Source organism: Gymnogyps californianus, chromosome 3, assembly GCF_018139145.2.
Source record: "Gymnogyps californianus isolate 813 chromosome 3, ASM1813914v2, whole genome shotgun sequence".
Classification (NCBI taxonomy): domain Eukaryota; kingdom Metazoa; phylum Chordata; class Aves; order Accipitriformes; family Cathartidae; genus Gymnogyps; species Gymnogyps californianus.
This window is the reverse complement of record NC_059473.1, coordinates 41,628,273-41,653,200: the sequence shown is the minus strand read 5'-3', so window position 1 is coordinate 41,653,200 and position 24,928 is coordinate 41,628,273. Positions and strand designations below refer to the sequence as shown.

The 24,928-nt window shown below is 36.9% G+C and overlaps 1 protein-coding gene across 1 annotated transcript in view; it reads right to left on the bottom strand.

Moving 5' to 3' along the window:
• RGS7 (regulator of G protein signaling 7) overlaps positions 1–24,928 on the bottom strand; it is a 262,407-nt gene that overhangs the window by 66,878 nt on the left and 170,601 nt on the right. Inside the window, exon 6 of the mRNA XM_050893035.1 lies at positions 15,896–15,946. Within this exon, the coding sequence (XP_050748992.1) occupies positions 15,896–15,946 (51 nt within the window). The remainder of the gene's footprint in view (positions 1–15,895; positions 15,947–24,928) is intronic.

Here is a 24,928-nt window from a genome sequence, read left to right as displayed (position 1 = left end):
GAGTGCTATATGATGTAAGCAAGTGACAGTGAAAAACCCAAACTTGCAAGTTTTTCATATACTTTTTGATACAAAAATGTCAAGCAAATGAAAACCTCCCTTTCTATCACACAATAAAGTGTTTGTTTTTCTGGGTTATTTGTCTAATCTAAAATCCATCACAGTACTGAAGTGCATTGCTAAGCCACATGGCTGCCTGGAAAAAGAATTAATGAGTCAGAACTTCACAAGCACACATTCATTTTAAGTGTCGAATGCCAAGACATTATCACTTACTCTCACCTCACTCCTGCTGTCATTTCATTGCCAGTGTGAGCACAAGCTGCAAAGGATTAACTTTAAGTTAAAGTAATAAAATACAACCTGCTTCTCACGCTCACACAAAGCGTAGGAGAGACTCACGCTCTGGGCCTGACTGTGGCATTTAAAGAGGGGAAAATAAAACAGCTAGAAAAGTTCTTGAACACCCACGTCACTATAAACCTCTCTCTTTTGTCCCATCTGAAGGATCAAATTTGCAAAGGGAGCAGCACTCAGTGAGAGTCATTTCAGGTAGGGCAAAAGAGTTGGTGAAGGAAGAGGCACTATTTACCCAAACACAGTTAAAATGAGATTCATGCTTGTTTCCAAGATACCCATCACAAACCAAGTTATCTGTCACCACAGCAGCTTACCTAAATAGGTAGGATTTTGCTTGTGCTGTGTGCTAGACAGTGGCTGCTGATGCCATCAGCAGGCCAGAGGCTTCGGTAGGAACATCGCTCAGCAGGTAAGGGGGAAAACCTGTCAGAGATGTGCCATGAATCCTCATCTGCCCAAGGAATGGTAACGTCCACCCTTACAGTCTGAGCTGATCTATAAGATAGGGTGTCACTTATACACATATCCCAAGTCTAAAGACAATGATGTATAGTGAAACATCGACTATGTTCACAAAAACATCCAGCAAACCAGGGACACACTACCAGCCTTGCCTTATGTGCTCACAGGATGTGGGTGAATTGGGACTGACATAAATGTCTGACATAATCCTGGAAAGATTTTATCCAGACAAGATCAACAGAAGTCATGCCACCATGAAAGACAGAATGAAAGGGGAAGCTGACCTACAGTTTCTTGAAAGAAAAAAAAACAAAGCAAAAGACCTTTCTTCACTCACAGGAGAAGGAAAAAAAAAGAAAAAAAAAAGAAAAGAAAAAAAAGAAAAAAAAGAAAAAAGAAAAAGAAGGAAAAAAGAAAAAAGAGAAAAAAGGAAGAAAAAAGAAAACAGAAAAAAAAAAGAAAAAAAGGGGAAGAAAGAAAGGAGTTATCAAATGGAAGAAAAAAAGAAGTTAGTCCTTGAAAGAGAAGTTGCATCTCACTGCTAGCAATACACAAACCCTCCTCTTGAAAACTTTTTAAGTCTTGTCTGTTAAATTTTTTATGTGATTGTTTCCCCACTATCAGATTTCAGCTGATTCACACACTAACTGTTGCTACCTCCTACTAAAGCTTGGCTTTTATTCTCTTAATAAAATTGTATCTTGAAAGGCAGACCCCTGAGACTTCAAAATGTAATGACTTGAGGTCAGCACCATAGCTTTCAAGTTGACAAAAAAAAAAAAAAAAAAAAAAAAAGAGTTGCAACTTGAGGTCTCATGGAGCAGACAAATGGGGAGTGAGGAGCTCGCATTGAGCAGTGCTATAACTTCACCTCTGAAATATTTGTTTGGTGTGTTTGTTTGGCATACTGGAAATGTGCAGCTACACAGGGCAGAAGAAATCCATCCAAGCTGCAAGCATCAGGTAGACTTAACTACCAGGGAAAACAGAACACAGCACAATTTGGTTACTAGATAACCAGTTCATTCAGCATGCGGTGATGAAAAGTGGCCTGAATGTGTTTAAAATTGCCTTTAGTTTCCCTGTCATCTCTCTCCAATTTTTTAAAGTACCTACCAATATCACCCCAGCAATCAGGCCTTCCAATGGTGGAATTTAGCTCTGTACTCACCAACCCAAGTCAGCATTTATAAAACATATATTCTTCTAATTTCACTATTACTACTCTTGAATTTTTCTGGTTTTAATTTTGCAGAAATCACAGACTTTTTGCTATTTCATTACTGATATCTCTTGTCTCTCTAAATTGAAATGATAGAAGGATGAAATCCAGACTCCTTTGAAGTATGGGTTTCCTGTTTTTCCCACTGGCACTTCCTCTGAAACTGCAAGTTTTTAGTTTGAGCTTTGATTTCCATGCTTCTTCAGGGCAAAATACAGAAAATCAAAACCTGTGTGTCTTGTTTTCCCTAATGACAGTCTGAACTTGTCTTCATAAGATACTCCCTAACACTTCACTCATTCACCCCTCCAGCAGGAAACTCTGTGCTAATATATAAAGTCATATGTGCACCCTTTTGAGCAAACCTGCTAAAGATAAAATTAAAAAATATTTACAAAAAAAAACATTACTGCAAATACCATACTTTTGAAAATTCTCTCAGATGAAATCTTGTTCCGCTATTTAAAGCATCTGTAGAAGACCCAAAATATTGGACATAGACTAGCTCTACTCAGTAGTAAAATTATTATGCTATTATTTCAGGTTTTCTTGTATACTGCTTTCCAGTTCCTGCTAGTACTCCAGATCTTCCTGCTTTCTTCTCCTCCAGTGGCTGGGTCTGCAGATGTGTGATCAAATTGTTTGGCTGCAAACATTCGGTGGGGAACTATGTGATACATTCTCCATGGCACGTGACACCCAAGAATTTGCGCAAGTGAGTGTCAGCCAGGAAATGTATTTTACATCATGGTTCCCTCAGACATAGTGCCCTGTACGACGGCATGCTTCCGTGGCTGCAGTCACTGCTTCTCCCTTTCTTTGTCACACTCAAGGCAAGGCACAGCTAGCCACCTGCCAACTCCCCTCTCAGTCAGCTGTGTTTGGACATCACAGGCACAGGAGCCGTTACAACAGCACACTCCAAGCATACGATCAATAGGCACTGCCACAGCCAGGTATATGTCTGGGGTGGGGTTTCAAAGGAGGACCCATGTTTAAGGCTTGGCAGATCCAGGGCATGTGAATAACTGGGGTGGTTGATGCACCACTTGGATTTGTGGCCAGCAATTAGCAAGAGTGGGCACAGGCTTTTTCAGTGCACAAAATATTTGTTCCTGAAGGAACTACAGAAGATAATATTGTTGAATCAGAAGGATGTCAGCTAATGTGGAGTTTCTTAAGTTGGGTGAGGGTAAGCAATAGGTAGCACTAAACTCTTGCTATGATTACTGCTGGTTAAGATGAATCATGACACTTTTTTAGTCTCTAAGTCTGTTTTGATATCAATTGCTACTACATCAACCATTAATTTTGCATCATTGTCATGCACTGCTATCATAATCACAGAACACCCACTTATGACCAGGCAGTTCAGATGATACAAAGAACATGCAGCAGCAGCAGCTAGAAAAATACCTGCCTCTTCACTGCACTCAATACAGCACAGAAGAATACAATCATCTTTATAACAATTTTCATACCTCCAGCAAACCGAGAGCATAAAATGCTGACAATAATGTATTTCTTTCAATGGGGAAAATGCTGTGCTTTTGAAGTCCAGCAGGAGTTAAAAACTTTATAAGTAAATTGGTGTCATTGAGACACGCATCAGGGAAAAATACCATCAAAGCTCAGGCAAGATAACATCAAAGAGTGTGGAGGTAGCTTTCCAGAGAATAACATAGGAATGCGATTCCCCATGTGATGAGATACAGTTACCTGGGATGCATATATACAAAAAAACCAAGGCAGTTATTACAAACAGGATCACTTTTAGAGAGTTCTCTTCATCCATTAGTTATAATTCATTTCTTTGACTGGCAAGCAAAATATATTTCACTGTCCACATTAAAATGAAACATGAGAGAGTAAACTTTCCAGATGTTGCAAAACTCCGTTTTATGCCATTACATGTTCCTATCGTCATACCCACCACCCCCCAGTGCTCACTTCTCCCCGTTGCAGAGGATTTACACAGATACTTGTAGAGAACTGTCAGTTCAGCCAGATAAACTCTGCTATTAAAAATACAGAAATACTGACAGATACTAACTAGCAAAAATAGCTCAATGAAAACCCTTTCATAAGGGCTTTTTTTTTCCCACAAAAAGAGAAGAGGTCTCAGTGAATGACCTATTTCTTCTTTAGTGGCAGAATCTAAATGTAGAAGGAAGAGATAGCACTGATGACACCAACAGCAGCAAAAGCTATCAAAGGCTTTAAAATAAATTGATAAAATGAACAAAAGCATCTAGCTGGGTCAACATAATGGTCACTCTGTGTTTTAAGGCAAGTCAAATAAGAAATTGCTGAACTGTTAGCCACAGTGTGCAATTTATCATTTAAATCACCCTCAGTACTAAAGGAAAAAAGGCTGGAAAATGTGTCCTCAGGCTTTAGAAAGACATCCAGGGGAAATCTGAGAAAAAAAGTTAAATACAACAGATGCCCATACAGACAACAGGATAGGAACTATAATAAAGGGTAGAATGAAGGAAAATAAAGATAAATGCGACAGAAAAGGAAGACTCAGCACTACTTTTGTTGGTGGATGCAATATCTCACAACTCTGTGAATGTTCTTATGTGGAATTACTGAACATATAAGGTCATGAAAATCTGGTTAACATATTATCTTGGATTTCCAGGGGGCTCTTGGCATGATTACCCCAAATGTTTTCTAAAGGAATTAAGAGGATCTGGGATAGAAAGTCATGGAAAGAGCAACAGACAGAAAACTGGGAATAAAGGTCAGGCACAGTAGATCAGTTATCACACTGAAAGGGGTAACCACTGTAGCTGTGTCTAGTAGATCCTGAACTGTTCAGTATCATCCTAAATTATCTACAGAAGGGTGTGACTGATGATATAACAAACTTTGCTGAAAGTATATCATTACTGAGGTAAGTAAAAAGTGAGTTGTGAGGAGATGTAGAAGGACTTCAGAGTACTGATTCACTAGACAACACAACAGCAGATGGAATTGAATTTTGATAAATGTTAAACCTTTCAAACATGAACCCTCCCTCCCCAAGTTCACATGCCCAGTAAGTGGCTGCAAGTTAGCTGCTGCTGCTCAAGAAAAACTAGAGTCACTATATCTGAGTCTGTGAAAATGTCCACTCAAATCTCAAACAGAACATAATGAATTATTAGGAAAGAAATAGAAAACAAACCAGAAGACATTGGTAGTATACAGCATAGCACACGCACATCATAAATTCCAAGCAGAGTTCTGGTCATTTCATCTCAAACTATATATATATATTAAAAAAACACAGGAAGAAGGAGGATAAGGGTTGCAAGAGATCTATGAAGCCTTCCATGCAACAAGAGATATCACAAATCAGAAAGCAGGCCATGGAGGACAGCCATTATAGCAGTCTATAAAATCATGACTAGCCAAGAGAAGGTGAATGAATAAGGAATAATAATTCACTACTTTTCAGAACCCAAGAACTTGGAGTCAACCAATGTGATTATCAGGCAGACGCTTCAAAACAAAAAAATACATGTATAATACTTGATCAACCTGTGTTACATATTGTCATTGGGTGTTGTAAAAGCAATGGAAGAAAGGTCATTCAGGAACTATTAAACAAGAAACTGGAAACACCTGCAGGTCAGGAGATTCCCTAAGGTTCAGATTGTCAGGAGCTAGACAGGTGAAGCAAGGGACCACTACACCATCTTTCTCCTACGGTGCAAGTCTCTTCCTAAGCATTTGTGACTGACCACGGCCAGAACCAGCTCATGGTCCAGGTGGTCTGACTGCAGCTCTGTCTGTCTTATGTTCTTACTGACGTTGTTGTACAAAATGCACTTAATTTCTAGTATTTTGGAGCATGCATTGGATATAAAATAATTTGCTTTGCTACCTATGTGTTTTCTTGCCGTACAGGAGATTTTTGGCTTGCTAATTAAAAAAAACCAACCAAACAACTAACCACTATTATGTTTAAATGCCCTCGGTGTGCACAGTCTCTTTTAATATTAAATTTGAAATCACAATATATTTATTGGTTAATTGGACATAGTTTTGGCATGTCAGAATATCTTCTAAATGCACTGTGCGGAAACTTAAAATACACCTTTTCACTTCTAATTTATTCTCAGTCAGCCATCATTACTATGGTAAAAGTTATTGTGGATAGTTGAATTACTTCTGATCTATTTCTTGTAGGCATAAGTTTTCATCTGCTTCAGATAGTTCAGAGCATATCTTTGCAAAAGTTCATTAACATGAACTTTTAACCCCTGGTAATTTACAGTTGAAACTCTCTAGATAGTTGTCTGTACAATTAATTTTATTATGCAGTTATAGTGGCAGTCACTATTACTAAAATTCATGTCAGGTTTAGCTGTGAAACTGTAAATCCCCATCGCTAACTTCCTCAAACGAGCCTACTTGAAAATATCCTCAAGTTAGGTGACAAATATATGAAGCTACCTCAAGAAATAACAGTTTTCACTTATGTTATAAAGAAAAAATCAACCATTTATTATTTCTCTGAAAGATCTTAACCAAAACATTTAAACTTTATTTATCCCACAGTTACTATGATATAGTAGTTGTTTATTACATTTTTGCTTTATTTCATGCTAGTGATTATATTTGAAGATGTAAATAATTCCACAATTTCAAGATGCAAATATTTCACATTTATAGTTCTTCGTAACCTTTCTAATAAGCTTAAAAGCTATTAAACGTTTAAGTTTTCCAGTTTATCTAAGGTATTACCTTAAAGTAGACAGTAATTAAGAAGCAAACTTTCAAAAGCAAGTGTAAATTACTTGTTATAATTTCTGCATGCCTGAGGTGAATAGAGTATTTTTATGGTTTGGATTTTTTTTAATTAATTTGAGCTTCAACTTTAGTGAGAACAGTAATTTTTTAGCACCTATAAAAATTAGATTCTATTGTCACCAGATATTTCATACTTTGTGGATTCAAGTGTTCCGAAGCCAAATGAGGTCTTGCAGCTACAAAACCACAGTAGACATTGCTCTTGTCACCCACCTTGCCTCACAAACAGTAAAAATCCTGAAAATTTGTGAAATTTGAGTGGGTGACTAAATGCAACCAGTGAAATTAGAAGAAAGGAGAAACATTAGAGGGAGAACATCTGAATGGAGAAGAACATGTGGATTAGATCCAACCAGCAGCCATAAGCAAATGAGAACCAGAGGATAGCCTATGCAGTAAAATTGGGGAATGAACGATGGAAGATAACAGAGGGAGGGGAGGGGAGGGGAGGGGAGGGGAGGGGAGGGGAGGGGAGGGGAGGGGAAAAAAAGAAGAAAAATAGGGAAGGGAATATTGAAAAATGAGAGAGCACCTAAGAATTATTAATCTGTCCAAGATGAAATGGCAAGCAATGTCCTTTGTGTAGTAAACTAGAGCATCCAGCAGTTCAATTAATCTTGAACCATCACTATACTTCTGTGTGGACAGCAGTATTTCTCTACACATGCTATGGGAAAACTGAAAACCCTCTTAAGGACAATTAGTAACAAAATCAAGAGAAGGCCTTACATTAACCTTCCAGTCATCAAATACTACATACAACATGTAAATATCAAAACATTTTTGTTTACTTGACTATAAATGGCTGCAGTAGCTGTTGGCAAGATGAAATAGGATTTCAACTACTTTTATTCAATTAAGTTGTCCAGATTTAAAATCTCACTTCCACCTACTTGCGCTTTCCATTACTATATAACACAGTTCTCTGGGAAACAAGGAAGCAGAAAGCTAATGAAGTCTCTAGACAATTATTTAGCTGCTTTTAATTAATTATGCCAGTATGAAATGGGAATTAGTAAATGTTCTTCCTCTTAAACCTCCAAAACTTGGTATGATCCCACAGGTTCAGGAGGAGGCTGTCAAACAGGAAGAAAAGCAAAAAAAAAAAAAAAATCCTAGTAACTTTAGTAAAAATGAGATCAAATATTTTATTAGGAAGTTCATTATAATTTCATTTATGCAATTAATTAATTAGGTTTATTTCTAAAAGTTATCAGAGTTCTCCCTAAAAGAGCATACCTTTTCTATGATTCTTCAGTTGTACTTTTGTCCTTAGCTAAGTTAAGTCAATAAATACGTGTTTTATTGTCATTAACAAAGACAGGAACATAATAGTCTCTGACCATGCTGAATAATCAAAAAGTGGCAGCTACTAGCATGGAGAGTTACAATGCAAGCAGATGAGAATATTTTTGAATCAGTAGGATTTGGTATCCGAAGCCAGTTATTTTGAAAATCTGATGCATCAGTAGGAAGTTAATATTGGCCTCACATACATTTGCCTTATGATGAGATATTGGTTCCATATCCTGAGCGATGGCATCAAGGAAAAGAGATTGGTACAACACCTGGAAGGAGATACCCAGTTTAGGAATACCAGTTCCTTAGAAGAACAATGTGGAGAATTTTCAATGAAAACTAAGGAACAAAAATTACCCAATTTGGGATTTGATTCTAAAAACTGATTATAAAGCTTTCCAGACTTTATAAATCATTGGGGAGAAGCCAGTGTCAGTTTTAAATAGCTCATCTTATATATAGCTTTATGATGAAGCTGTGTACTCTGAGGTAACTTCATGGGTAAAGATTTCAATTGTGTAATTTAGATTTCTTATAGCCTAATTTGTTCTGTGACAGAAAGGATGAAATACATTCCTTCAACTGGTGCAACAGAGCATCTGAAGTTCTTTCCAATGAAATTACTTGAAATTAATGCTTACCGATTTTTCAGCTTCTATTATCTGGATCTGGTAATAGTTTTAGCATTAACTTTTTATCTGAGTAGGCTTCTTCAGACTTATTTTTCTAATTAGTATTTTGTATTCTATTCAGTACTTCTTTCTTACTCTTCACTCAATAAGACTCTCAAAGACCTCAGTGAAATAAAGACCATACTGCCTACTGAATTCTAAAGAAAATGCTGATTGTTGGTTTGTTTCATTTTTTAAAATCTAACTGGGTATCAGACACTTTTTATAAACTAGCTTTTGGATTTTAGCTTGAGATGTAGCTTAAAGGCCATGTTACACCTAATCCTATTTTGAAAGGTATCTAGTTAAATCTTGCTTCTTTTGGAGTTAATGAGAAAACCTCCAGCCTTCTGTGAGGTTGGAAATTCACCTTTAAAGATTAAAACAAATGAGGAAGGAGTGGATGTCATGTGAAGGTATTATACTTACCACTGAAAATAATTCTGAGTAGAATTTGGAGACTTTAATATTAAAGGCATGAATTATTTCTTATTAAAAATAAATAGCTTTGAAGACATCACCATGGAATCAGGGCTAGTATTAGGAAAAATGAAATTTAAAAACTCAGTTGAAGGTTTGTTTTTAACCAAAAGTAAACAAACATCAATAGAGTTCTGTTTTATATAGGAGATGTGTATGACACACAAGTTATAGTCGAACCATAGAATGGTTTGGGTTGGAAGGGACCTTAAAGATCATCTAGTTTCAACCTTGCTGCCATGGGCAGGGATACCTTCCACTAGACCAGGTTGCTCAAAGCCTAATTAGAACCAAAAGACATCTATTTTGAATTAGTATGCTATTGACAATAGCAAACAGGTTGGTCACAGAAACAATGTTACAGAAAATGTATATTTTTTCATACCAATAGCCATAATATCATTTTATTCTTACTGTTATACAGCAAATTATGCTAGAAGGCAGCAAATTCCATACTTGTGATCTTTACCCATTACTCCAATGTGGACATTCATTTATAAATTAAACAGATACAAGTCATTAATACTTTATAGGTAATTCAAAAGTTTATAAAATTACTTTAATGATAAATAGGATTAGGCATCTAGACTAGACCTATTTTGTACCTGGCTAATATAACCTATTATATTGATAAACATCTTAAGATAATACCTTTCACTGTTTATTAAGTGGTTCCTAAAGGGATTTTCAGAGTTCATGATGTTGTATTATACATAAATCCTGCTATCTACAAGCATGGTGTATTAATTACTAGGATGAAAAAACATAAACTATTTCATATAGTATCTTGTAAAATAATGCCACCTTAAGGCAACCAGGGAGGAGGAATTTTATTTAGACATGCTTAGTATGATGAAACAGGATTTGATAGTTTCACCTGTCTGCCTATGTAAAGGAAGTGATTTGTCGCTGATACCATGAACTCTTTGGATCTTTACTGGTCACAAACTCCATTTCTTCCCTCCCGGTGTAAAAAACTGTTCATTTTTAACCAGCTGCCACGCTAGTAAACATATCAGAAGAAAGGACTGCTCCTTGAAAGGAAATTGGAAATGAGCACTGATGTAGCCTACCACCTGTCTGCAAGCGAGAAAATAAACTGGCCAACCTAGGAACAAGTTAATCACCTTCAAGAGTGACTACATGAAAATGAGGTTGCTCAAACAGTACCGGCACATATGTAGAGTGAAAGCTCACTCAAGGCTGGCCCTGCTGCTCTCTGTGCTCTTGGGAGACACCCCTAACACATGCAGTCTACACAGGGTAACAGATTATACCAAACTGGAAAAAGCTTCATTGGAAAAACATGAAATCCATTAAATCTGATTTATCCTGTCACCACTGAATTACAGGCAATACACCTCTGTTCACCATTTCCGAAATCTATCTAAAGGTTTTGGGCAAATAAAATAACCTCTGCATGTCAACAGTTACCATTGCAGTCCTGAAACCGCAGCAGTGGCTAGAAGCCCACCGATTGCCACACACAGGTAAGTGCCACCCATGCTACACAGAACTAAAGGAAAACTGACCCATACATTTTTATTTTGCTTGAGTATCACAACATTAATACTATTGGTACTAAAGTGGTGTCTGTAAATTTTGACATTTTCTATTCCCAAGAAGGATTTGAGTTTTACTTTCTTTATGTTCATCTGAAATTAAAGTCATTATTCCATTTAAATGTTACAGGACCTGACAAGCTCAGATCAAACTCACCCAGTAGAAGAAAATTAGAAAGGTATTTACTCTAGACTTGACGAAGGTTCATGAGGTTTGCCTCACCGAACAAAATGTGCCCAAGTTTCCATTAGACATATGAAAAAAGTGAGTGTCTTGGTGTTCCTGGGTTCCTAGTACAAGGGTTATGGTATGTGTGCAGGCAGTGTAAATTACTTTTATCAGCCTTTTTTTTTTAGTTAAGCTGATAAATGGGATGCATTCTACTCTTGCTGTATTTCCACAAGTTTTGATTAACGCAAAGACTGCAAACATAAGCATGACCTTTCTATTCCCTTCTTTCTTCCTTTTCATAAGAGGCTCTTTTCTGCTTTAGCAAACTCTGGAAGAACCTCCCCTTCACTTGCAGCTGTCTGGCACTGTCTCCCAAATGGCAATCGTTTGGAACATCTCATCTGGCTCATGCTCTTTGCTGCTACCTTACTGCATATGCATGGGGAAAGGGGCAGAAATAACTTAGAGCTGACCAGTTTTTCAAGTACACTTTCATAAACTCAAATAAAAACTCTAATATTTTTCCTCTAAATCTTTAGAGCAAGTACTGTGTATTATCAAGGTCATTATTAATAAAGCAGCTGCTGGAGAGAGATTTTACTACAAAGCAAAGGAGGGAAAGGTGGAAGAAACACAAACAGATGTTGTGCTACAGAGTCCTCCCTTTTTATTGCACTGGATCAGTGACCACAGTTTACACGGCTGCTAGTGGGCATCTAGTTACAAACTAGCTACGCCAGTTAAGTGAAAAGACTATTAATGGCAAGAACTGAAGTTGAAAAATCACAGGAGGGTGTCTATTTCAAGGTACAGTCTTGTTTTATAACTTACAAAGTTTGATTTAGTCACGTATATTTGACTTTAGTGTAATTCTTGATGTCCAAGAGCAGAAGCAAACCCCTTCAACAGACTGCCAAAATGAGCTGCACCAAGGCAATCTGAATGCAAAGGCTGCGCATTCTGGAGCTGGCTGCAGTACTGCGACTCTGCTAGAGTAACCATCCAATAATAAGTGCCTTCAGCCAAATTCAATTGGCTTTGCAGATATGAGTAAATTAAATAAGCAACACTCAGGAGTAAAGGTACTGTTAAAGAACAAGGGGATGATGGTTAAACATATTATCAACTCTTACAGGCTCTTTCTGAGCCACCTAGATAGAAATTCTTCATGGGCTGACTTAAGGATGAAATGCGTGTTTGTGAATAACACACATTTCATTATGAAAATACTTGAAAACTGACACTGGTTTTTCTCCTTAAAGAGACAACAGCATGATTTACCATTAGCATGTTGGAATGCCAGGGAATAGAGAAATCAAGTGTCTGCCCAAAGGTGCATCAAAGAAATCAGCGCAAGAACCAAGTACAGAATTAGTCTCTTGGCCATTTCAGCTGACACCTTTAAATCAGCTCATCTACCCTTTTTGTTCTGTTTTTTCCCCTAAGGATAAAAAGGACTTCAGTCTCCAGTGCGGTCAGTCTGGTACGTTTCACAGCACTAATTATCACTTTAAAAAAGAAAAACACAATGTAGAAAAACAGACTGGATTTTCCGCATTAAGAGTAATTGGCACCATCAGTGAAGAGTCAGCGCTTACCCTGTAATGGTCAATTCAACAAACACATGTCTAAGTGCCAAACCACAAGCCCTTACAATCCTGTAAACTCAGTTAATTGCTTCTTTTCGGGTTGAGATCAGGCTTATTTTTATGACTGAATTAAACTTCCACATTAAAAATAACTTAGATAATTTCTGTTCCTTAAAATTTTACAGATGAGTTGTAGGCTGAAACACAAACATTTTTTAAGTACATATTGAAAATCAAACAATATAACAGCAACTGTATGTTGCGCACAGCTATTCTGGGCACAAGCTCTACTCTGCTCCACTGAAATAACTTCAAATGTGGTATAATTTAGCAGAATCCACCCATCATCTCCAGTTTATTTTCTTGATGGAGATTTACTGCAGCAAGCCAAAATCTTTCAAATCTTCCACAGAAAATGATTTTCCATTTATGAAAAATGTGCAGGTTTTTTTTTGACTGGTGATTTATACTTGTAACTATTTTTTACTTGAGATTGCTCTTTCCAGATAATAGCTTTACACTTATTAACACAGTGGAAGCAAATGTTGCTGCCAGACCTTCTCCTGCCTTTTGTTGCCCCACCATCCATAAAGCAGCCTTCTTCATTCCCACTGAAATGGTATTGGAGTTGTATTCCCTATGCAAAACAAAGGAAAAAAATTGCACTGCAAAATGTGACTTTTTTTTTTTTTTTAATGTATGGTAGTGCCACTTCCTTCTTACTAATTCTTTGTTTTACTAAAGAACAAGTTGGCTGAAGGAGTTAGGTGTTTTCACCCTGGAGAACAGAAGGCTCAGGGGGGACCTCATCACAGTTTTCCAGTACTTAAAGGGTGGCTACAAAGAGGACAGAGGCTCTCTTCACAAGGAGCCACACAGACAGGACAAGGGGCAATGGGTACAAGTTGCATGGGGAGAGGTTTCATCTTGATGTAAGAAAGAAATTTTTTACAGTGAGAACAATCATTCACTGGAACAATCTCCCCAGGGACATAGTGGAGTCCCCATCACTGGAGGTGTTCAAGATGTGACTGGACAGGGTGCTAGATAATCTCATCTAGGCTCCCTTTCCCATGAAAGGTTGGACCAGATGATCTTTTGAGGTCCCTTCTAACCTGGGCTGTTCTATGATTCTGTGAATCTAACTGTCTACTTAACCCTTAAATCACAATTTACATGCCTTGCTTGCACGAGTAGTTCGCAGCACTGGTAGATGAGGTGTGCAAATAGTCCTTAAATTTTTCTGGACAGAGTAGAATATACTCTTAAAATATGTGAACCAAGGTCTACTTTATGTTGCTCTTACTTTATGTTGCTGATATCAGAATTAGACAGAGATGATAACTTTCAGTGCAAACACAGGCATTATTTATTTCTGCATCACAAAATTGCATAGCTCCACAGAAGCTTTGTAACAGGACCCTATGGGGGAGTTTTAAAAGACAGCTGTAGTAAAACTCTGACACACTGGTGAAAAGCGGACAGAAGATACTGGAAATCCAAATTATGGTGACAATAGTTCATAGAAATTGAGGGCTTTTCCACAGGAAATTCTAGATTGTCTTGTCTAGAATTGGAACAAAAAGTCACACACTTAAAAAATTTTACAAAACAGAATATTTTCAGAAGTTTTGTCATGTGAATAGCTCTTGCTCACCATCTGTCAGGTTCACTGCTATCTGGCAATTCTGAGCACTACTCAAAGGCAGCATTTAGGGTGATTGGCTTCCTGAAGATTTGCATCCAGCCAGTTCCAGATAGCTGACTTTGGACTAGGACCGACATGCACAAGACACATTTGTCATTGTGGATAGTTTTTTCCACCCATGCAATCTGAGAGGATAAAACCCAGCTTAAATTAAATTACTGTGGTGTTCTGGTTACATATGTTAGTAGTTTGTGTGTTTGTTTAATTTTAATTGGATATCAACATAGGAAACCATGTTTTCCATTTAGTTTAAGGTTTCTTCTATTCCAAATTTCGCAACAACCAGATAATCTGAATGACAGACTATCTCAGTATTGCAGTTCTGGTTTGACAAACAACGGTTAAACTTCCATATCAAATAAACATAGAATGGCAATCTTTCAAACTCTGATAAATATAGATAGGTGAGTGTTTTGTAGCTGAAAACTGAGAAATACAATATCACACATAGGTCTCTTCCAACCTCCACTTTATCTTCAGGAAGCAAACATATGACACTCTGTGTAAAGTTACATAAAACTGGAAGCAATTAGCAATCTCTTTCATGTAACATATCGATAAGTTGTGAATTGGCTACTTCCAAATATCGAATTATGTATTTATAATAGTTCCTCATTATTCAAGTCACAATTTTAAACACAGTGATTTTACTTTTTTGCTGGAATTCCACAATGATCATACTTTCATTTCTAATATGACAGAAAATCACATTTTTTAAATTAAAAAAAAAAAAAACCAAAACATAAATTCCATTCGCAAAAATCTGAAATGGAGAGATGAAAAATAAGTATTTTTTATCATGCTTTAAAGAAGGAAGATTATCTTTCCCCTAACCAAAAGATAACAGGAACTTCCACAGAATATTTTATTTCTGCCATTCAGCATTTTCTACTAGAAATCATTCCTTTCCAGAAAATTTCAGATCATGTAACAAGATTCCTGTAAATCAGGGAAATAAATATCAGATACACACCAAACTGCATTTGCTGCTGGCTGCACAGGAAACCTGTGGCAGAGCTTGGAACCAAAGCTTTACTTCCACATTCCAACCCAGCTGATCGAGCAATGAACTGTTCTTCCTCACTGCACTGATTTTATTTACAGTTCACTTTCCTTTTAAGATGCTATAAAAGTGTCCAAACTTAAGAATAGAAATGCAGCTTTCGGTAACAGTACAAGAGTGTATTTTATTAATTCTATTTATTTTTTAGATATTGAAAAATTCTGTTAAGAAAACAGCACATGTTTAATGAACTATTTAGCATGACACTGAGTAAATTCCTCATGGAGTAGAACTTAGACTCATTTTCTACTAATTAAAGCAGCTATCATTTTCATTCTTGGCCATCATCTTGTTTCCTGGTACCTGCTCCAATAAAATGGATAACCCAAATCCTCAGATTCTTAGCAAAGGTTTCTAAGGTTTGATGCTGTCTGTTTTGCTATTGAAATTATACTGGTCAAATCCTGCCTGGCCACCCCCACTGCAACAGAAGACAAAGTCAGGTCCAATCATTTATAAAGACAAACTAGAATTTTCAGATATGAAAAAAAGAGAAATTACCTGGGTCTTCTATAGATAAGTTCTTCGTTAACCATTGAACAATGTCTGAACCTAGGAACAAAACAACAGGCATTTTTAGATGAGTAAGTTTTCTCTTCCTATTCTTCAGTTCCCTAGACCAATTAATATTGTCCTACCATGTAAGAGAGATCTACATTTTTTGCTCAGTTTGTTTAGAAAAAACTAGACCATTCTTTTTTTTTTTTTTTTAGTTTTCTTTTAGCAAAGAAACATACCACTCACTTCTTTCTTTAGGCCAAGACTCACAAAATGTAACAGAAGTGCATTAAGAGTATGATAATAGCCTGCATTTCAAAAATTACATTACTGCAAAATTTACATAGAAAAACAAACACTTATTAAGTTAATACTAAGTTTTCCCCACCTTCCAAATTAGTTTACAAATGAAGCCTAGAAAATGTAAATGCAACACACATTGTGATTATGCAATGTGGAGTATATGCTGCAGGCCATGCTGGGGGCTTAAAAACCTCCTTGGGTTTTTAGTAAAAACCAGTAAAACCATATTCAGTTACCTAAAAGTGTACTACCAATGTTTCAAACTCCACCTCGTGGCTAAGCTCTTGATAGAATTCATTTTTCCCCTGGTGCTAAAGCTCTTTCCTTACCACTCCGGTCTCTCTTCTTCTTCTGTATCCCTTCATTTGATGCCTATCCACTTCTTTCTATTTAATTTCCTGTCCTTATTTTAAGGTCCCATGTTATTGCTTGCCTCTTAACACCTTTGATACAGGATTCCCTGCTGTATTTGCACTGAGTATCCTTCCAACCCTACCTCTTAATTCCTAACCCCCTCTGCTCCTCTTGGCCATGCACTTCCTATCACACTTTGCACTCTATGTGCCAAGTCACAAGCTGAAGTCAGTCTTGTTTTTCAGACTGAAAGCTACAGCTGGACTTCAGCCACTATGAGCATGAATTACAAAATAAATTATGAAGCAGTTCTGCAGACAAACACATTCATGATTTAAGCAACTTTAAATAACCAAATTGGCTTAAGGGGAAAATATACTGAAACACTGAGGGGGAATTATGTGCATGTTCTCTGTTTCATGACAGTTGCATCATGCCTCCAGTTCAGACAAGCAACATAATAGACACACGCCACATAATACTTCCTTATAGAACCAATATTTAAGTTGCTCATCCATTTCTCAGCAGACATAATAACATAATTCTTTTATAAACCTTAAATTTAAAAAGATAATAAAAAACTACACAATCTACACAAATATAAAACAAATCAAAACAATAAAATCTCATGAATGGACAATAATACATAACATTAGAATGTGGAGGATATTTCCCCTGTCACTCCCTAGATTCAGATTTCTTCCTGTACTTCCCATAGTGCATAATTTCCTTTGGTCTTCCTAAGGCAACGAATACGGTATTTTAAAAAAGCAGTTCAGAGAAGAAAGAAAATTTATTTCTCCTTACTTTCTTAATTTTAAAGAACATAATTTTGTAGCTTTTATTTTATTACACTTAGTGAATAGTTTTATCATGTATTTTACAAAGCCTAGTTGATTATATCATAACTTTTCATGTGTATGCTTTACTAAATTGATTACATAGCAATGAAAACTGCAGATTTTACAACCATGTCGAGAGCAAAGATTTTCATTACTGTGCTACATGTCTAAATTTTGATAGATATTAAACTCCAGTGGCACCATTTCTTACAGCATTTACATGGAATTATTCCTTAAATGACGCAATTTACTTTGCATGCTGTTGGATGTGTACAAAATGTTTCAGACAGCTATTCATACTTCAAAATATTCTATTTCTATGCATTTTTATAAATACACTTTCTGTCCTTTATTTATACATATGAACTTAATGAGGCTGACACTGAAGGAAGAATTTTAGCTTAGTATAAGATGAAACTTCATAGATTTCAATGGCACAGCTCCAAGCCTAGCTATATTTTTATGTCAGCTGACTAGAGAAGTTAGTCAGCCCTAAATATTTTCCTAAATCCTCAAAGGTCAGAGACAAAAAGTAATTAGAAAAACAACACGACATTTTTGAATACCGATTCTTAACTTTGGCTTCCTTCAAATCTCTCAGGTACCATATGGGAAGAAATTTTCTATTCTTTTTATCTCACTTCAAATACTTCTTTCCTCTTTACCTCTTTTGAAAACTTTCCTACAGTGACACATCATATTCCTCAGTCCTCGGCTCCTGGCATCACATTTGCGTACATGGTCTACACATCAGAAATTTCACCTCCATATGTTACACTGTCTTCTCGCTTATTATAAATAATAGTGGGAAATGGGATTTCTTGACAATTGCATCATCTGATTCTGAAAGATCATTACTGCTGTATTCGCATTTTACACTGAAGCCATTCCCCTGCTACCCGAAAGCCTGAAGAGCAGTTTAAGCCCGCTATCACATTCGAAACACTCCAATGATTTCAGCTGCATGACTTCAATGACAAAAGCCCAGACAAATAAATATTAACATGAGCACTCTCCTTCTAGTGTGAAGGCTATTCAAGTAAAACAAAGTTGCAAGTAATTTGTCATATCACAAGTGAGAAATTTATCAGTTCATATTCCTTTGGGAGATCTTGTGGCCAATTCTAGTCCTAAAAAGAATAATAAAGGTATTATCTTGTATAGCTTGCTGTGTGTTTTTTTTAGCTGCTACTTTTAATGTCTAATCAACAAAATGATTTCATTCAATTATTCCTGTGCCCTTTTCTAAGGTTTATTACTTATGCAAATGTGTTTCTAAAAGCAAAACCATTACTATAATTTCTTATCTCAGGAAAAGAACAAGGCAGCAAAACAGGTGAATGCTTTACAGGAAAACAATATATCCTTTGAGTCCTAGCTTTGAAAATCTGGTGACCAGTAAATTCATGTCATTTTTCATACATCACACTTCACATCTACATGAAATATGATCCAAGAATTAAGATGAAAAAGATTACAGACTTCATTATTTGTAAACAAGAACTAATACTTACAGGATAAAACATCTTTAACCTTCAAACCTGAATCTGTCTTATCGCCAGTAATCTATCAAAAAGACAAACTAGTCAGATGATATAAATTTTATGGAATCCACTACCTCGGTATTGGACTCTCCTGAAAAGGAAAACTTCAGCAATCCAAAACTGAAAATGTTTGCCATGTCAGAAAGATACTCAGTTTTTGTATACTGTTTAATGTGCCAGTCACTGGTAATGTGTGACAACAAAGCCCCAACAATACCATTTTCAAAGCAGATTCTCAAGCTAAGTTTTCCAAGTCTCCGTGCCTCACTTCCAGAAGGCAGCTAAAAGGCAAGCTAGCTATTAGATCTGTAAGGTGCAGAAGACTGAAGTTAAATTGCCAACTGAATTTTGAAATCCCAGAAGGACCCTCAATTGTCGTGCCAATTTCTATAGCAAATAAAACCGGACAAGGCAAAGTGATCATTTGTCATAATAAATTAAAGCTAGCACAAGCAGAAAACATTCGGAAAAAGGTTCTTTTAGACTCAGAGCCTGAGAGCCAACAATGAGATTCCTTAAATGCCAGCACCTATCCAGATAAAGGCAATAAAATTCACAAGATCTTACTCAAGTCCAAAAATATGAGATACTTTCAACTTCTTTAAAGAAAGAGGCAAAAATATGTCTACATTCATATACAAACAAAAAAGACTCAAGCATGTTCTTTGTAAAATGTACTTGCTGAAAACTCCACAAGTGATTAATTTTAAATGAAATGGTCCAAAAATAGCAGTTGCTGAAGCCATCACGGCATCTTAAGAAAATATTTTTGAGGAAAGTGTGCTCTCTGAACTCTGCAATGCTAATTTCCAAGTCAAAGTCATGAAGGCCAGGGCAATGCGAAGGTTAGCTTTCAAGAACAAACCCCTTATTTTAAACAAGTCTTTACAGAGTGCATTTCAAAAAGGTGTTGATTCTGAACTATAGAAAATTTCACTGGAATTATAGATCCATTTTTTGCTATGCATAGATGCAATAAGCCATGTAAGCCTTGATCTGACAGCAAAAAGGTAGGATAGTAGTTCTGCAAATGAAAATCAAAATTCAAAATGCTCTACCTTTTTAAAAACTCAAAAACATATTTAGCTGAAGAAGATTCAAGTGGCAAGAAAGCATATTTTATTAGTTGGAATCATAAACCATGAGACCACTGAGAAACTTAACTCGATGATTTCTTATTTCATAATACTCTTTTACTGCTAATATCTTGGTTTAGTAACTAAAATCTATTCTTTTTTTTACTTGTAGACCTCAGAATATTTACAGATGATGGAGACGGGGACACAGGGAGCTCCCCTGCATTACTGATACCAAGAGAGAGAGTTTTGCTGTTGACAGTCCAGCAAACACTTACTCTATCTTCATCAAGACTTTTGCCATCTGAACTCTGAAGAGCGACATAACCATCGTGATGTTTGTCCTGCACTGTGAAAGCCAGGAAGCTGGGCCTGTTGGGTGGGTGCTTGCTTGCTGAAAGGCAGCAGCAGATCATCCAGGAGCTCCTCAAGGGAGCTCCTTGGTCAGCTGGGTCACCTTCAGTGCTTCACCACCACCCGGTCTTGAGAACTTGGAGAATTTTATGCAGGGCAACTCACAGCAGGGAAAACTTAATAAACATTACTCTAGAAAGTACTGGTTTCTAAATTTAAGACACAAGACTGTTACTAAATTAGCAAGGAAAGAGCACTGCATTTCCTTTGTTTCATTTTTTTTTTCATTGTGAGAGGAGAGAATTGTGTCATTTTGACTTTCATCTTCAACACCATTGCTTTGTCACACTACTTCACGGCGATACATCAGGAAATTACATTTAGTTACTGACACGCACTTCAAAATCCTTGGTCATGAGCATCTGAAAAAAAATATAATGTGCAATTTCATTTCTCACCACTGATTCAGATATTGGAAACACAGAAACTGGATCAGATGAGCAGGGAGATTGTAAAGGCCAGTGGCGTATCAGGTTCTCAGCACTAGTCGTTTTCTCACAAAAATTGCTCTCTAACAGAGAGTTGGACTCTGCGAGAAAGGGCTTTCACTGGTGAACGGGACAAGATGATCTGCATTCTCCCTGAAGTTTTCATGGTCACAAACCATAGCATACGTGTGACTGTTATATCAGCACAGATATTTTACAATTTCTTTTCTTTCTCTGAGAAGCATAGTTTGTGTATGAATTCTGTAGGCATACATCTGAAAGAAATCAAGTACCACATATTTCAGGGCAGAAGGGCAGAGGGAAGAAAAGCAATGGCTATATTATCTTTGGGTATACTTATGGAAAAACATATTTGGAACCATACTGGATTATTCAGCTTTTTTCCCTATGTCTATTATAGCTGAGCAAAGAGAAGGTTTGCATCACTTGATAGTGCTGTGCACAGAAAGGTGAAAGATAGAAGAGTGTGGGGACTCCTCTCTGAGGCTGGGGTTGCAGTAGTGCTTGAAGGAACAAGGTGTTATTTCCCCATAAATTATGGCTCTAGTCAGTACTAAACTGCATTGGATTTCAGTCCAACAGAACATGTATTCAGAGGTGCTTTGATTGCCCAGTTCTTAGTTTCAGGAGTAAGCTGGTAACAAAACTTAGATGCTAAAAAGGGGAGATAAGGGAAATGACATGAAGAAGCTGTGTAACTAAATTTGGATTTATTTCATACTATTTTAAATGCTTTCCACCTTGTATTTTGATTTAACAGTTTTCTCTTTCTTTTTTCTATTCTTTTGGATTAATGTAAGATAAATTTATAGACCTAATCTGGTATAATTTTTTACCACGAGTAGCAACAGAGCTGAAACTGTGATAATTTGAATACACTGCTGATTGCATTTACATATTTAACCTACTGACCTTTACTATTTAAATGGGTTGACTTTTAAATGAAAGACATCATTGATCAAAATGCAGTTTGATTAAGGAAATTTGCATCTCAACTTTCACACACTTATTTCTGGCACTTGCTTTTTAAAATTATTGACAAAAACAAATACATAAGCTTACTCTTTTGACTTATTATAACTGGAGGTGGACCACACATTTGTTTGAGTCCCCTCACACCTCAAGGAAGCTTGTTCCCAGTTGCAGATTTAAAAATCTCATCTGAATAATACTAACTGTACAGAGAATATGACATATTTTAATGAAACTACTCAAGCACAAAAGTAATTACAGTTTTCTAGTTTTAAAACAATATAAGCTGCAATATACTTTTTTTTTTCAAGTGAAGATGGACACAGGAATTTGCAGAAATAAAACCCTCAAAACTGATTTTGAGTTGGACCCTTTCATTCTACGCTGTAAGCAATCCTCAAAAATACTCAAGCCTAGAAGGGCAGAAAGGATGCATACTTCTGGCTAGCATAACCCTGTGAAGAACGTGTTGCTTGATATTGTTAAATTACTGAATCTCTGCTTCGGAGAGTAAAATTCATCTACTTTCATACCATGAAAGAGCTAATACAGGATGTGAAAAATCTTTTCCACTTCCATACCTACATGAAATCACTCAACAGTGCTGACCAACAAACTCCAGTAATGCAAATTCTGCAGTCACGCCCTATCTCATAACCAAGCTTCAGAACAGAAATCCAGTTCATAAAGACTAAAAGGGTAATTAATCATGGCTGTGTATCTGTGCCCACTCTTTATCCTAAAAGTGCCAATCCACACAGGCCCCTGTCTTCTCCAGCAAAACTTCTGCTGCTTCATTCCAGCAACATTTATCTCCAAAGTTTCTCAAAAGACATCCTCTACTTAGATCTCTTCAACAGCAACAAGTGACTGTTTTACAGATGACACTAGCTGTGCATAATTGGCAATATACCAATAACCACAAACGGGACCCCTGTAATCCCAAGGCTGTTATAATAAGCACTAGAGTTTAGCATCTTGCTGAAGAACATTGCTTCATGCTAAACATTTGCAAGACAAGAGTGATGCTGTTTAGAAAAACCAAGAGGTATGAAAACCCAGCACAGCCTTTCTATTGTAAAGGAATTTTTATGGTTTTCTTCCAAATGATGTAAAGCTACGTGATCTTGCTTGACTATAATAAAATATCAGTGTTCAGGCGACATTTTGTACATTCATAGGCAACTATTTTGTACATTCCCCTGACAACAAAATCTTACAACTTCTATGTAAAAAGTATTTGTGGGGAAAAAACCCAGGAAATATAAGTAGAATTCTGGACACCATAAGGTCACCCTGAAGAAATTTCATTTATGAGAAATCTTCATCTCCAAATAGGAAAAAAAAAACAAAACACTTCATTTTTAAATACTATATGCATACTCCAAGTAAAATTTCTAAAGTCTGAGATGAGCAAGGAGCCCAGGAGGCTTATCAGTGAGACCTACTTGATTTCCTGTCCATCAGAAATCTTATATAATGGTAAAAAAAGATTAGAAGCTAAATGACTTTCAGTTTTCCTCATCATATGACCCATTCTTCTTCTCCTCTCAATCAATTCCTCTCTTCACCCTTCAAACACATGCAAACATATTTGAGTACTATTAAGAGAGAAATAGCCAAGAATTCAGCATCTCGTCGTGTTCTCCTTCTCTCATTACCTTCGGGAACTCTCAAGCTAAATCCCATCCTCCAAATAGGTTTGCATCCACCTCCAAGTGGAGAGCAGGAACTCTCTGAACAGCAAGCACAACTGTGTCCATGCTCTTCCCAACACTAGTGTGTACTGCATAAATCAATAGGCAATGAAGATGTTCTGCAGTATCGATGCCCCATCTTGTAGGTGAGTGTCCAGACACCAGCCTAAAGAACAATTTTTTCTGTCTCTCTCAGTGCGATGTAACTTCTTTATACAAAGAATGAGAAACTCCACGTGGAAGAGAACAGTCTCTACTGCCTGCTGATTATATTCTCTAAAGCATGAGGCAACTTAGTCCATTTCTGCTCAGACACAAGTGGTTGCATTTGAACCTGAGTGTCTCCACCTGAGTCTTTAGGCATGCTGGTCGGGGTCCCTTTTAATTCCTTTTGCTGGAGCTGTAACACTTTTTTGTTAAATAGTTTTGGAAGTAAGAGGAGAAAATAAATGATTTGCTACCCTGTAGGACACCCGTGTGGGGAGTTGAGCACCTGGAGTCCCCTCCCTACTGCAGTAAAGGCTGGTTTATGGAAAGTAGAACAGCATCAGCATGTGCATTCTGGTGCAGCACACAGCAGTGTACGAACACGAGAGCAGCCTCCCTCAAGAAAAGCTGAGAAGAAAATGTATATGTGAATCCTATCCCAAGTTTGTGCTCCGGTTCCTGAAATAACATGTAAAAGGGCAACAATAATATCACTGTCACCTAACTATCTTGAACTCTCACTCTTAAAATTCATCCAAGATTACTTCAGGAAAACTGACAACACATTTTTGAGGGACAAATTTGCTACTTACCATAAATAGTTCATCTGGCTTTCTTTTTAAGTCTACTAGATGTTTCACTGTATCTTGCTGACAACTTGGTATAGAAAACAGGTAGATTGATAAGCACAATATTTTGGAGTTCACTGCTGAGGAAACACCACAAAATTTCACTGATCATCTCCTAAATCTTCTTTCTTAATGAGCAAGCAAGTTTCAGATTAACACAAGAACAGTTTATTGTTAGTTTCATGATGGAGGGCTCTTCAGGGGAAAGCATCACCAAGGCACAGGGCTTTTTTCCTTTATCCTATGTACTTGTATGCAATTACTGAAATGGGAGCTTTTTTCAGTAATTCAGCAGTGGCTGAAGTTTCTAAATGAAGGCATTTCCAAGGTCATTTGAATGGCTTTCTTCCTCTGGAGAAGTAAAAAATAATAAGCTTGTGCTAGGACTATACTGAGATCATACGCTAAGTATTCCAGGGGAACATGGACAGGTGAGACCCCAGAGCTAAAGGGCTGCCAAGCAGAAATGGTGTCGGGGTGGAGCCAGAGGTGAACAGACAACATTATTTCATGCAGTGTTTGTAGATAGGAGCAACCACTGGAAACAAT